The sequence below is a fragment of the Oncorhynchus clarkii genome, chromosome 7 (genome assembly GCF_045791955.1).
Source record: "Oncorhynchus clarkii lewisi isolate Uvic-CL-2024 chromosome 7, UVic_Ocla_1.0, whole genome shotgun sequence".
NCBI lineage: Eukaryota > Metazoa > Chordata > Actinopteri > Salmoniformes > Salmonidae > Oncorhynchus > Oncorhynchus clarkii.
In genome coordinates this window covers 62,923,092-62,938,232 of record NC_092153.1, presented here as the reverse complement: position 1 = coordinate 62,938,232, position 15,141 = coordinate 62,923,092, and the positions used below count along the sequence as shown (strand labels likewise).

The 15,141-nt window shown below is 40.8% G+C and overlaps 1 protein-coding gene across 4 annotated transcripts in view; it reads right to left on the bottom strand.

Moving 5' to 3' along the window:
* Nucleotides 1–447: 447 nt before the first annotated feature.
* Nucleotides 448–15,141, bottom strand: part of LOC139413639 (engulfment and cell motility protein 2) — a 42,510-nt gene continuing 27,816 nt past the window's right edge. For all 4 annotated transcript variants that reach the window (XM_071161257.1, XM_071161259.1, XM_071161260.1 and 1 more), the window contains 9 exons: nt 14,944–15,048; nt 14,584–14,692; nt 14,209–14,345; nt 13,764–13,927; nt 13,489–13,601; nt 13,232–13,339; nt 12,806–12,888; nt 10,906–10,983; nt 448–2,449 (listed from right to left, as the gene is read on the bottom strand). In XM_071161257.1, the coding sequence (XP_071017358.1) occupies nt 2,249–2,449; nt 10,906–10,983; nt 12,806–12,888; nt 13,232–13,339; nt 13,489–13,601; nt 13,764–13,927; nt 14,209–14,345; nt 14,584–14,692; nt 14,944–15,048 (1,098 nt within the window). In that variant the 3' untranslated portion in view covers nt 448–2,248. The remainder of the gene's footprint in view (nt 2,450–10,905; nt 10,984–12,805; nt 12,889–13,231; nt 13,340–13,488; nt 13,602–13,763; nt 13,928–14,208; nt 14,346–14,583; nt 14,693–14,943; nt 15,049–15,141) is intronic.

Genomic DNA, 15,141 nt, shown 5'->3' with positions numbered 1-15,141 from the left:
CATATGGGACCTTCAACACCAGGAGAGTTGCACTCTAAATGGAGCTTGATGTGGTGTACTGTTAACATCAAGTTGTGTCAAACTGCTTTTGAAAACATTGTGGGCATTTCCAGTTTGCCTTGGATGTATTGAATCTTTTTTTATGTACTAAAACGTGTATTTTGATAAGAGAACCAGTTAAATTAGTTAGAAATGTATTGGTGAATTTTGAATTCTTCAAAGATAATTGATACATTTTGAATTCTTTATAAAGATAACTGATGAAATTAGGTATTATACTGTACAACATTGACTACAGTTTTGTTGAGTCGATCCTGTAGTAGATGACTGACTCTCCAATACAATGTAGAGGAGTCAAACTTGGATACATGCAGATATACAGTGGTAAACAGGTGTGAAAAGGTAAAGACAATTTAAAAACCCTCTTTTCCAGGACAAAATACCATACCAGTTTAGCTTTGTATTTATTCACACAAAACATTTTTTTTAATAAGGCAACACAATATATACAGACAATGATTTATATATGAATACCATATTTCAATTTAAAGTTATTTCGTGACAAACATGTCATTCAGTACCAGCACTAGCCTGAACACAGTCATGGTTCAGCAAGTCATGTAAAAGAGTACCAGATGCTAAAGCCTCTTCAAAAGTCTCCTTAATGTTGGTGTCCATTAGAAACCCCACTTGGTTCAATGTGGAATTTTGTAGAATTCTCTAAGCAGCTACAAGCTTTTGAAAATGATGTCTCTTACATAACATCCCTTTCCAATTGTGTACTATGAACAATGGGACATCAAATATCAAGACCCAGAGCCCTTTTCCAAAGGAAAGACTCAGAACAGAAACACTTTTGTTGAAATAACTTCCAATACAAGACCACTAAATCCTATTAATTTACGTACAGCGCAACCAAACTCCAATAGCATATACTGAGCACATTTCTTGTTACTTTCATTAGCTGTGTAAGATACAACAAAAACATATCCGATATTGAACATCTTGATCATTGAGGATTTATGTTAGAGACATTTTGGCAATCTCCTGACCTACTAATACCAGAGAATATGACGGATGACTTCAGAGTGCTTGCATGGTGAAAGCTCCATTTGTTTAGTGTAAAACATCTCCACATACAGATTGCTATTTGGCAACTGGGACTATACAAAGTAGAATAATTATAGAAGAAAAACATGTGACAAGCCTACAAATGGCTTACTGCTAGATCTGAGAACTCTGTTGCAGAGAACAGACAGTTTGATACCTAGCTTATTAGTCTTTCTCAATAACCACATCTCTGAAGTCAAATTAGTAGGTTGCTAAAAAGTTAGTGTTCCTTCTCTCCACTGCTGAGACTGAATTCACAATCATTTACAAAAATATAATTATATTCTGCATAACAAACATCAATAATATAGATTAGTACTGAATTAGAAGATGAAAGGACATGGAGTGACTTAAACAACACCGTGGCCCATGAAGTATCAGTTCAAAACACACCTTGTTCAAATGCATGTGTATTTGATTATTTGCTATTTATATACTTGTGTTTGAGTATTTTCAAATAATGTGGCCTGAATCAACTACTTCTATTGAAAGTCTACTATTTGAGAGTATTTTCAAGTACTTATTTCAAATACCTGGGTTAAATGCATGGGAGTGTATTTAAGTCAGTGCATTTGAGATTCGTCAAATACATGCCAATTGGTTCCAAGTGTATTTCCAAATAGATTCCAATATTCAATTACTTGTCTTATCAAATAAAAAATATGACTATTTACTTCGAAATGTATGTGAAAGTAATTGAGATATTTGGAATAGTATTTGAACCCAGGTCTCGTTCAATCAGATCTGGTTCTGTTGTTATGCATGAAGCAATAGTAGGGCTCAGCTGTAACTGTTCAAAACACACAGAGCTTCTTTTCACACATACAGTTGATAAGGCCATGAAATGATGTGTTACAAAACAAAATGTTAAGGTTTGTATCAAGCTCATATCATAATCTCGATTTAAATACGATGGTAGACTTATTGGTAGTACCCTGCCTAGATTATTTGTGGGAGGTTGGATTTCAGATCATTAGACAAGCGACGTTGAGCTCAAGATGTAGTGGTTAGGGGATGTGTGTGGTTTCCTTGTCTTACTATACATAAAGACGCACACTCGCAATTATGCCCACACACACTATAGTCTTTCTCTCACTTATACATATGTAAACACAAACAGGCCTTCCACACATACTTCTCAGCCATAGTTGTAGGTGAAGTTGTAAGTGCTGGGCTCCTTTGGCACGGGGGGAGGGGCTTCAGGTATGGTGATGTTCTCCAGGTCCAGGAGGCGGAGCTTCATCTCCATGGAGATGAGCGTGTCCAGGTCGCTGCGTGTGAGGTCACTGCCCATCTCTCGCCCCAACAACGCACACAGCCCATCAGTCCAGATACAGTACTGCTCCATGCACAAGCAGGCAGGCAGGAAGACAGACAAAGCAGGCAGGCAGGAACACAGACAAAGCAGACAGCGAGCACAGGTCAGATAACATACAGTACATTTGCAACACACTCACATACAGTTGAACTCGTAAATTAACTTCGTATGGCTGCAGGGGCAGTATTGAGTAGCTTGGATGAAAAGGTGCCCATTGTAAATGGCCAGCTCCTCAGTCTCTGTTGCTAATATATGCATATTGTTATTAGTATTGGATAGAAAACCCTATAAAGTTTTGAAAACTGTCAAAATATTGTCTGAGTATAACAGAACTGCAGCTGTTTCATTGGGAAACTAGATTTCTAAGGGACTTCCTTGCAGTTCCTACCACTTCCACTGGATGTCACCAGTCTTTAGAAATTGGTTGAGGTTATTCTTTTGTGTAATGAAGAAGTACGGTCATCTTGAATGAGTGTCATTTGAAGTGTAGACGCATGACTTGAAAAGTAGCGTTAGTTTGTTATCTTCCTGTATTGAAGACAGAAAGTCCAGTCTTCAATTTGATCGATTATTAACGTTTAAAAATACCTAAAGTTCTTTTACAAAAGTAGTTTGAAATGTTTTGGCCAAGTTTACAGGTAACTTTTGAGATATTTTGTAGTGACTTTGCGCAAATTGGAAGCTGTGTTTTTCTGGATCAAACGCGCCAAATAGATGGAAATTTTGGATATATATCGACGGAATTAAACGAACAAAAGGACCATTTGTGATATTTATGGGACATATTGGAGTGCCAACAAAAGAAGCTGGTCAAAGGTAAGGCATGATTTATATTTTATTTCTGCTTTTTGTGTTGCGCCTGCAGACTTGAAATATGCTACTCTTTGCTTACTGTTGTGCTATCATCAGATAATAGCATCTTATGCTTTCGCCGAAAAGCCTTTTTGAAATCTGACATGTTGGCTGGATTCACAACGAATGTAGCTATAATTTGGTATCTTACATGTGTGATTTAATGAAAGTTAGATTTTTATAGTATTATTTCTTTATTGGCCAAGTGGGACGCGACTGTCCCGCCTATCCCAGAGAGGTTTTAACTTCAATTAAGCCTCAAATAAATAATGAAACATGTTCAAATTGGTTTAAATAATGCAAAAACAAAGTGTTGGAGAAGAAAGTAAAAAGTGTGCCATGTAAGAAAGCTAACGTTTAAGTTCCTTGCTCAGAACATGAGAACATATGAAAGCTGGTGGTTCCTTTTAACATGAGTCAACAATATTCCCAGGTAAGACGTTTTAGGTTGTAGTTATTATAGGAATTATAGGACTATTTCTCTCTATACCATTTGTATTTCATTAACCTTTGACTATTGGATGTTCTAATAGGCACTTTAGTATTGCCAGTGTAACAGTATAGCTCCGTCCCTCTCCTCGCTCCTCCCTGGGCTCGAACCAGGAACACATGACAACAGCCACCTTCGAAGCAGTGTTACCCATGCAGAGCAAGGGGAACAACCACTCCAAGTCTCAGAGTGAGTGACGTTTGAAACGCTATTAGCGCGCACCCCGCTAACTACCTAGCCATTTCACATGGGTTACACAAGCCTAATCTCGGGAGTTGATAGGCTTGAAGTCATAAACAGCGCAATGCTTGACACACAACGAAGAGCTGCTGGCAAAACACACAAAAGTGCTGTTTGAATGAATGCTTACAAGCCTGCTGTTGCCTACCACCGCTCAGTCAGACTGCTCTATCAAATCATAGACTTAATTATAACATAATAAACACACAGAAATACAAGCCTTAGGTCATTAATATGGTCGAATCCGGAAACTATCATCTCGAAAACAAAACGTTTATTCTTTCAGTGAAATACGGAACAGTTCCGTATTTGATCTAAGGGGTGGCATCCATTAGTCTAAATATTCCTGTTACATTGCACAACCTTCAATGTTATGTCATTATTACGTAAAAATCTGGCAAATTAGGCAGCCCAAACTGTGGCATATGCACTGACTCTGTGTGCAATGAACGCAATAGAAGTGACAATTTCACCTGGTTAATATTGCCTGCTAACCTGGATTTCTTTTAGCTAAATATGCAGGTTTAAAAATATATACTTCTGTGTATTGATTTTAAGAAAGGCATTGATGTTTATGCTTAGGTACACATTGGAGCAACGATACGCACAGCATCGATTATATGCAACGCAGGACACACTAGATAAACTAGTAATATCATCAACCATGTGTAGTTAACTAGTGATTATGATTGATTGATTGTTTTTTATAAAGATAAGTTTCATGCTAGCTAGCAACTTACCTTGGCTTACTGCATTCGCGTAACAGGCAGTCTCCTCGTGGAGTGCAATGAGAGGCAGGTGGTTAGAGCGTTGGACTAGTTAACTATAAGGTTGCAAGATTGAATCCCCCGAGCTGACAAGGTGAAAATTTGTCGTTCTGCCCCTGAACGAGGCAGTTAAACCACCGTTCCTAGGCCGTCATTGAAAATAATAATGTGTTAACTGACTTTCCTAGTTACATAAAGATTAAATAAAGGTGTAAAAAAAAATCGTCCAAGTCGGTGTCCAAAAATACCGATTTCCGATTGTTATGAAAACCTGAAATCGGCCCTAATTAATCTGCCATTCCGATTAATCTGTCGACCTCTACTATGTTATTCAATTATTGTACCCACACTGCTCGAAAGCGCCATTGCGCGTCTGCGTTGCCAAGGGCTAAAATAGATACATTTCTGACGCAGATCGCGCTGCAAGTTCTGCCTCTCCATCTGCTCATTGGTTTATAGAAGCAGGTACCCACGTGCCATCTCCTCATTGGTTATACCCACGTGGGTGACTGAAAGACGAATGAAGTCAGTTGCGGTAATGCACCTAAATTATGAAAGTTGCCAATCGTAATATAAAGTCAAGAGAAGAAAAGGCCTAGAAGGAGGAGAGATGACTAGATACGATTTGGTTGACCGTTTTATGTGTGGATTAATTGGCGGAGTAGAGGACCTTGTGCATTTCAGGTAAAATAACAACTCAATGTTTATATCCCAGGACAAATTAGCTAGCAACAGCAAGCTAGCTAAATAACACAAATTAGCTAGCAAGTACAAGGTAACTAGCTAAATTGCCATAAATGTTTAATGCTTTTCGACCAGTCCCCAAATTAATATAATTGGTTCAGAGTTTGTTTTGATACTTTAACCTGCGTGTCCTGATCGCGTTTGGTGTGGGGGGACAAAATACATTTATGCACGATGGCGCACGCGGTTTGGGTTCCGTGTAAGTTGACTGTGCTTTTCAACAGCTTGGCTTCAGAAGCTTCTGATAGGCTAATTGACATCATTTGAGTCAATTGGAGGTGTACCTGTGGATGTATTTCAAGGCCTACCTTCAAACACAGTGCACATCATGGGAAAATCCAAATAAATGAGCCAAGACCTCAGAAAAAAAATTGTAGACCTCCACAAGTCTGGTTCATCCTTGGGATCAATTTCCAAACACCTGAACGTACTTTGGTGCGAAAAGTGCAAATCAATCCCACAACAGCAGCAAAGGATATTGTGAAGATGCTGGAGGAAACAGGTACAAAATGATCTACAGTGCCTTGCGAAAGTATTCGGCCCCCTTGAACTTTGCGACCTTTTTCCACATTTCAGGCTTCAAACATAAAGATATAAAACTGTATTTTTTTGTGAAGAATCAACAACAAGTGGGACACAATCATGAAGTGGAACGACATTTATTGGATATTTCAAACTTTTTTAACAAATCAAAAACTGAAAAATTGGGCGTGCAAAATTATTCAGCCCCTTTACTTTCAGTGCAGCAAACTCTCTCCAGAAGTTCAGTGAGGATCTCTGAATGATCCAATGTTGACCTAAATGACTAATGATGATAAATACAATCCACCTGTGTGTAATCAAGTCTCCGTATAAATGCACCTGCACTGTGATAGTCTCAGAGGTCTGTTAAAAGCGCAGAGAGCATCATGAAGAACAAGGAACACACCAGGCAGGTCCGAGATACTGTTGTGAAGAAGTTTAAAGATGGATTTGGATACAAAAATATTTCCCAAGCTTTAAACATCCCAAGGAGCACTGTGCAAGCGATAATATTGAAATGGAAGGAGTATCAGACCACTGCAAATCTACCAAGACCTGGCCGTCCCTCTAAACTTTCAGCTCATACAAGGAGAAGACTGATCAGAGATGCAGCCAAGAGGCCCATGATCACTCTGGATGAACTGCAGAGATCTACAGCTGAGGTGGGAGACTCTGTCCATAGGACAACAATCAGTCGTATATTGCACAAATCTGGCCTTTATGGAAGAGTGGCAAGAAGAAAGCCATTTCTTAAAGATATCCATAAAAAGTGTCGTTTAAAGTTTGCCACAAGCCACCTGGGAGACACAGCAAACATGTGGAAGAAGGTGCTCTGGTCAGATGAAACCAAAATGTTACTTTTTGGCAACAATGCAAAACGTTATGTTTGCCGTAAAAGCAACACAGCTCATCACCCTGAACACACCATCCCCACTGTCAAACATGGTGGTGGCAGCATCATGGTTTGGGCCTGCTTTTCTTCAGCAGGGACAGGGAAGATGGTTAAAATTGATGGAAGATGGATGGAGCCAAATACAGGACCATTCTGGAAGAAAACCTGATGGAGTCTGCAAAAGACCTGAGACTGGGACGGAGATTTGTCTTCCAACAAGACAATGATCCAAAACATAAAGCAAAATCTACAATGGAATGGTTCAAAAATAAGCATATCCAGGTGTTAGAATGGCCAAGTCAAAGTCCAGACCTGAATCCAATCGAGAATCTGTGGAAAGAACTGAAAACTGCTGTTCACAAATGCTCTCCATCCAACCTCACTGAGCTCGAGCTGTTTTGCAAGGAGGAATGGGAAAAAATGTCAGTCTCTCGATGTGCAAAACTGATAGAGACATACCCCAAGCGACTTACCGCTGTAATCGCAGCAAAAGGTGGCGCTACAAAGTATTAACTTAAGGGGGCTGAATAATTTTGCACGCCCAATTTTTCAATTTATTGATTTGTTAAAAAAGTTTGAAATATCCAATAAATGTCGTTCCACTTCATGATTGTGTCCCACTTGTTGTTGATTCTTCACAAAAAAATACAGTTTTATATCTTTATGTTTGAAGCCTGAAATGTTGCTAAAGGTCGCAAAGTTCAAGGGGGCCGAATACTTTCGCAAGGCACTGTATATCCACAGTACAACGAGTCCTATATCGACATAACCTGAAAGGCCTTTTAGCAAGGAAGAAGAGCCACTGCTCCAAAACCGACATTAACTTCTTGCTCCTACTTGAGACGTCTGCGTCTCAAGTAGGCACCTGGAAATGCAAATGCGCTACGCTAAATGCTAAATGTACTCGTTAAAACTCAAACGTTCATTAAAATACACATGCAGGGTATTGAATTAAAGCTACACTCGTTGTGAATCTAGCCAACAAGTCAGATTTTTAAAATGCTTTTCGGCGAAAGCATGAGAAGCTATTATCTGATAGCATGCAACACCCCAAAATGCCTGAAGGCGACGTAAACAAAATAATTAGCGTAGCCGGCGCTACACAAAAACGCAGAAATAAAATATAAAACATTCATTACCTTTGATGATATTCTTTGTTGGCACTCCTATATGTCCCATAAACATCACAAATTGGTATTTTTCCCGATTAAATCCGTCCATGAATGCCCAAAATATCCATTTGTATAGCCTGTCTGCATCAGGAAAAAAGCTCTCTTCCAACACGCAACGTCATGTTTAAAAATTATATAAGTTGCCTATATTCTTTGACAAAACACTTCAACCTACTTTTATAACCCAACTTTAGGTATAAATTTGGTTTCCTTTAAACAATACATGAAAGGGGCGCATGGATACTTTTTTCAGCTTTCAGTGACCAGTTTTTCTTGCGCTTTTCGATGAAACACACGCTCTGTTATAGTCACAGCCGTGATTTAACCAGTTTTAGAAACTTCTGTGTTTTCTATCCACGCATACTAATCATATGCATATACTATATTCCTGGCATGAGTAGCAGGACGCTGAAATGTTGCGCGATTTTTAACAGAATGTTCGAAAAAGGAGGGGGTAGGATGAAGAGGTTAAAAAAGCCAGACAACGCACATGGGGACAAAGACTTTTTGGAAAAATGTCCTCTGGTCTGATGAAACAAAAATAGAACTGTTCGACCATAATGACCATCGTTATGTTTGGAGGAAAAAGGGGGATGGCTTGCAAGCCGAAGAACACCATCCCAACCGTGAAGCACAGGGGTGGCAGCATCATGTTGTGGGGGTGCTTTGCTGCAAGAGAGACTGGTGCACTTCACTAAATAGATGACATCATGAGGCAGGAAAATTATGTGGATATATTGAAGAAACATCTTAAGACGTCAGTTAAAGCTTGGTCACAAATGGGTCTTCCAAATGGACAATGACCCCAAGCATTCTTCCAAAGTTGTGGCAAAATGGCTTAAGGACAACAAAGTCAAGGTATTGGAGTGGCCATCACAAAGCCCTGATCTCAATCTTATAGCACATTTGTGGGCAGAACTTTAAAAGCTTGTGCGAGCAAGGAGGCCTACAAACTTGACTCAGTTACACCAGCTCTGTCAGGAGGAATGGGCCAAAATTCACCCAACTTATTGTGGGAAGCTTGTGGAAGGCTACCCGAGACATTTGACCCAAGTTAAACAATTTAATATCTTATGGCTGGGGGAGCAATTTTCACATTCGGATGAAAAGCTTGCCCAGAGTAAACTGCCTGCTACTCAGGCCCAGAAGCTACGATATGCATATTATTAGTAGATTTGGATAGAAAACACTGATGTTTCTAAACCTGTTTGAATGATGTCTGTAAGTATAACAGAACTCATATGGCAGGCGAAAACCTGAGAAAAATCCAACCAGGAAGTGGGAAATCTGAGGTTTGTAGTTTCAAGTGATTGCCTATCCAATATACAGTGTAAAATTTGGTCCAATTGCACTTCCTAAGGCTTCCACTAGATATCAACAGTTTTTAGAACCTTGTTTCAGGCTTCTACTGTGGAGGGGGGCCGAATAAGAGCTGTTTGAACCTGGGGTCTGGCTGAAAGCCATTAGTTTAGTCACGCGCGGGGCCGTGAGCACGAGCTCTGTTCCTTTTCATTTCTAAAGACAAAGGAATTGTCTGGTTGAAACATTACTGAAGATTTATGATAAAAAACATCCTAAAGATTGATTCTATACATCGTCTGACATGTTTCTACGAACTGTAATATAACTTTGACTTTTCGTCTGGACTTAGTGCCCGCGCATTGTGCATTTGGATTACTGGACTAAATGCGCGAACATAAAGGAGGTATTTGGACATAAATGGACTTTATCGAACAAAACACACATTTATTGTGGAACTGGGATTCCTGGGAGTGCATTCCGATGAAGATCAAAGGCAAGTGAATATTTATAATGCTATTTCTGACTTTTGTTGACTCCACAAAATGGCGGGTATCTGTTTGGTAGCTGAGCGCTGTACTCAGATTATCGCATGGTGTGCTTTTGTCGCAAAGCTTTTTTGAAATCTGACACAGCGGTTGCATTAAGGAGAAGTATATCTTTAATTCTATCTTTAATTCTATGCATAACACTTGTATCTTTCATCAACGTTTATGATGAGAATTTCTGTAAATTGATGTGGCTCTCTGCAAAATCACCGGATGTTTTGGAGGCAAAACATTACTGAACATAACGTGCCAATGTAAACTGAGATTTTTTGATATAAATATGAACTTTATCGAACAAAACATACATGTATTGTGTAACATGAAGTCCTAAGAGTGCCATCTGATGAAGATCGTCAAAGGTTAGTGATTCATTTTCTCTCTATTTCTGCTTTTTGTGACTCTTCTCTTCGGCTGGAAAATGGCTGTGTTTTTGTGACTAGGCGCTGACCAAACATAATTGCATGGTATGCTTTTTTGAAATCAGACATTGTGGTGGGATTAACAACAAGTTCTTTATCTTTAAAATGGTGTATAATACTTGTATGTTAGAGGAATTTTAATTATGAGATTTCTGTTGTTTGAATTTGGCGCCCTGCACTTTCACTGGCTGTTGTCAAATCGATCTCGTTAACGGGATTTCAGCCATAAGAAGTTTAAAGGCAATGCTACCAAATACCAATTGAGTGTATCTAAACTTCTGACCCACTGGGAATGTGATGAAAGTAATAAAAGCTGAAATAAACCACTGCTATTATTCTGACATTTTCACATTCTGAAAATAAAGTGGTGATCTAACTGACCTAAGACAGGGAATTTTTACTAGGATTAAATGTCAGGAATTGTGAAAAACTGAGTTTAAATGCATTTGGCTAAGGTGTATGTAAACTTCCGACTTCAACTGTACATGTCTTCAGAGTTGTATTTATTCTAGGGATAAAACGGGTTGCTTACCTCGTATTTGTTGGGAGCCACAAAGTTGAGATTTTCATCAGGATCGTACAGGATGGAGAAAGCCTGCTCCAACACCTCCTACACACAGAACAGAGAGCACATTTCATGTCCACAACTCTAATATGAACCGCATGCACTAGAATGACTAGATATTCCATGGATGGACCCTGATCAAAAATAGTGCTCTATAAAGGGAACAGGTTGCCATTTGGGACGCAATCCATAACCATTCAGATGAATAAGAGAAAGGGCTAGTAGTTAAATACAGTGGGGCGAAAATGTATTTAGTTGCCACCAATTGTGCAAGTTATCCCACTTAAAAAGATGAGGCCTATAATTTTCATCATAGGTACACTTCAACTATGACAGACAAAATGAGGGGGAAAAAATCCAGAAAATCACATTGTAGGATTTTTTATGAATTTATTTGCAAATTATGGTGGAAAATAAGTATTTGGTCACCTACAAACAAGCAAGATTTCTGGCTCTCACAGACCTGTAACTTCTTCTTTAAGAGGCTCATCTGTCCTCCACCAGTTACCTGTATTAATGGCACCTGTTTGAACTTGTTATCAGTATAAAAGACACCTGTCCACAACCTCAAACAGTAACACTCCACTATGGCCAAGACCAAAGAGCTGTCAAAGGACACCAGAAACAAAATTGTAGACCTGCACCAGGCTGGGAAGACTGAATCTGCAATAGGTAAGCAGCTTGGTTTGAAGAAATCAACTGTGGGAGCAATTATTAGGAAATGAAAGACATACAAGACCACTGATAATCTCCCTCGATCTGGGGCTCCACGCAAGATCTCACCTCGTGGGGTCAAAATGATCACAAGAACGGTGAGCAAAAATCCCAGAACCACACGGGGGGACCTAGTGAATGACCTGCAGAGAGCTGGGACCAAAGTAACAAAGCAAACCATCAGTAACACACTACGCCACCCGGGACTCAAATCCTGCAGTGCCAGACGTGTCCCCCTGCTTAAGCCAGTACATGTCCAGGCCCGCCTGAAGTTTGCTAGAGAGCATTTGGATGATCCAGAAGAAGATTGGGAGAATGTCATATGGTCAGATGAAACCAAAATATAACCTTTTGGTAAAAACTCAACTCGTCGTGTTTGGAGGACAAAGAATGCTGAGTTGCATCCAAAGAACACCATACCTACTGTGAAGCATGGGGGTGGAAACATCATGCTTTGGGGCTGTTTTTCTGTAAAGGGACCAGGACGACTGATCCGTGTAAAGGAAAGAATGAATGGGGCCATGTATCGTGAGATTTTGAGTGAAAACCTCCTTCCATCAGCAAGGGCATTGAAGATGAAACGTGGCTGGGTCTTTCAGCATGACAATGATCCCAAACACTCCGCCCGGGCAACGAAGGAGTGGCTTTGTAAGAAGCATTTCAAGGTCCTGGAGTGGCCTAGCCAGTCTCCAGATCTCAACCCCATAGAAAATCTTTGGACGGAGTTGAAAGTCTGTGTTGCCCAGCAACAGCCCCAAAACATCACTGCTCTAGAGGAGATCTGCATGGAGGAATGGGCCAAAATACCAGCAACAGTGTGTGAAAACCTTGTGAAGACTTACAGAAAACGTTTGACCTCTGTCATTGTCAACAAAGGGTATATAACAAAGTAGAGAAACTTTTGTTATTGACCAAATACTTATTTTCCACCATAATTTGCAAATAAATTCATAAAAAATCCTACAATGTGATTTTCTGGATTTTTTTTTCTCTCATTTTGTCTGTCATAGTTGAAATGTACCTATGATAAATTACAGGCCTCTCATCTTTTTAAGTGGGAGAACTTGCACAATTGGTGGCTGACTAAATACTTTTTTGCCCCACTGTATCAGTCATACTAACAGGCATGCCCTCTGCTGGTAGGCTACAGTACCTTATTTTGTTTCAGTGCACTCTTTTCTTTCATGTGGGGACAGTCCTTCCCCGTCACCACTGACTTGATATCAGACACGGGGACTGCAGGGGAAGATTAGAAAGAGCAGGAAATTAAAAAGAGATGAAACAGGCATGTATCTAGGTCAGTTCCACGGATCTAGGCGTGATGTGGATCAGTCCGTTTTAAGACTTGGTTATTTGCCATCCATATCTGTGCAACATCAGCTCAGAGAGACTGAGAACAACATGAGGTGTGGCTTTTGCCTAAAAAAAACTAAAACTGAAGCCTACAACAGACCTCAGAGCTGATGCCTTTCCATGTCATTTTGAGACTTCACCTGATGAGCTTTAAGATAGACAACCTCACTCAAATCTCACTGTAGAGAGTCAGTGGGAGACAGAGGGTTGTAGCCAGAAGACTCACTCTTGTCGGTGAGCAGCTCAAAAGGCACTTCCCCCTGGGGAGACTCGTCCAGATCTCCATAGTGCAGCACCTTGTGGTTCAGAGACAGGCGGCAGAACCAGAACTTCTCTGAGGACAAAACAAAGGACAACGTTAGGAATAAAGACAAAGGTAGTGATCAGTCCTGTGATGTAAATCAACAGTAAGAAAATATTTGTATTAAAACTCCAGGCAAATGCTGACATATTTGTTATTGTGCATGTGTGTAAGGTTCTCACCTTGTCTGCGGCGGTTGCCAAGCTTGCGGAAGCAGCTTCCCTCACACAGGCGGTTCAGTCGCTGTTGCTTAATCAGCTCCAGTATCTCTGGCTGGATCCTCTCACGCAGTTCACTGCAACCACACACACACACACACAGTAGGTCTCATAGTATTGAACAGAAACCAAGACTGAGGCAAGGCTAAAAAAATAACATGAGGGGTTAAGAAGCCAAACACAGAGGCAGACTAATCTGATTGCCAAAGTCAAAGAGTTAACGTGGATGTGGGACTGACATGATGGGTGGTGACTGAAAGTCATCCTGGCTCATCCTCTCTGACTGGCGCAGACGCAGGATCTCAGAGTAGCTGAGGCCTCGTAGTTTCCCTTTTAGCTGGTCCAGGGACGAGGGCTTCATAGCCAGAGTCCGGGTGATCTGCTCCCGAACCACCTGCATCACCTGGCCAACCAAGGGTTAGCAACACAATGGATTACCAACCACAGTCAACCACACATCAGAGCAAATGGCTACATCCACATTTCCAGAAATTTCCAGTAGTGTGCACTTTAAAAGCATAGGATTGGTGTAAGCATTGGCTGGAGGGAGTTTTCACATTGTAAAATCCATACGAGAAAGTGTGCAAGTGCACACTTCCGGACAAGGGTGGAGAATTGTGACTCAGCCTATGAGGTTCAGAGATTCTGCGATGGTCAAAGGCCTCTAGGTGGTTGAACTCTGACCTTGTTGAAGTCCTCAGCCGTGGCCCTCATCTCCTTCCAGGTCTTGTTGAGCAGTTGGATGCAGACGCAGAAGAACTCCTCCCACGCCCGGTCGTGAGTAAAGAACATGGGGTGGTAGTCGTTGCAGCCCTCATTGGCTGGAGAGAGGGAACACACACAATGGACGCTTATTATAACACGTGGTTGTCATGAACAGAATGAATCAGTTATCCCTCTGACGATACATGTACAATAGAACTCATGAGGTTGGCCATTCTGATTAGCTTGGAAAGCTCCAAACAGATTGAGGCTTGCTTGAATGCCATGTCAGCCGTAAAGCCATCTGTGATGTGATGTGTTGAGTCCATGTATGAGAAGTGGGAGCATTGTACTCACGCAATTCTCCCACTTGAAGTATCTCACACAGCATTCGGGTGAGCTCGATGGCACAGCGTCCGAAGGGACACTCGTGTTTGTCCTCACGGCTGCTGTTCTCTAGAACAATCTGATGTGAGAAACACACACTATGGTCATACTTGGAAAAACTGAATTTCAACCATTTGAAATCTTTAATTACTTTTTCAGTTTTTTTTCTCCAGAAAACCTTGTGGTACAGGCTGCGTCTCAAATGGCAAGCTATTTCCTACATAGTGCACTACTTTTGACCAGGACCATGGTCAAAAGTAATGCACTATAGGTAAAAAGTAGTGCCCTATATTGGGAATAGGGTGCCAATTGTGAAGCACACAGACTCACCCTGATGTAGGTGTCCTGGTGCAGCTTGGCCAGGTAGAGCATGTTGTCCAGGGCCAGCATGCCTGGAGGGGTCTGAGTGAAGTCCATGGCAGGGTTCACATGGTTCTGGAGCGACAACCGCCATGAGAGTCAATGAAAGACAGACCGTAACTCCTAACAACTCCTCTAGAGATCAGCAGCTGTACCAACCCAAACAAC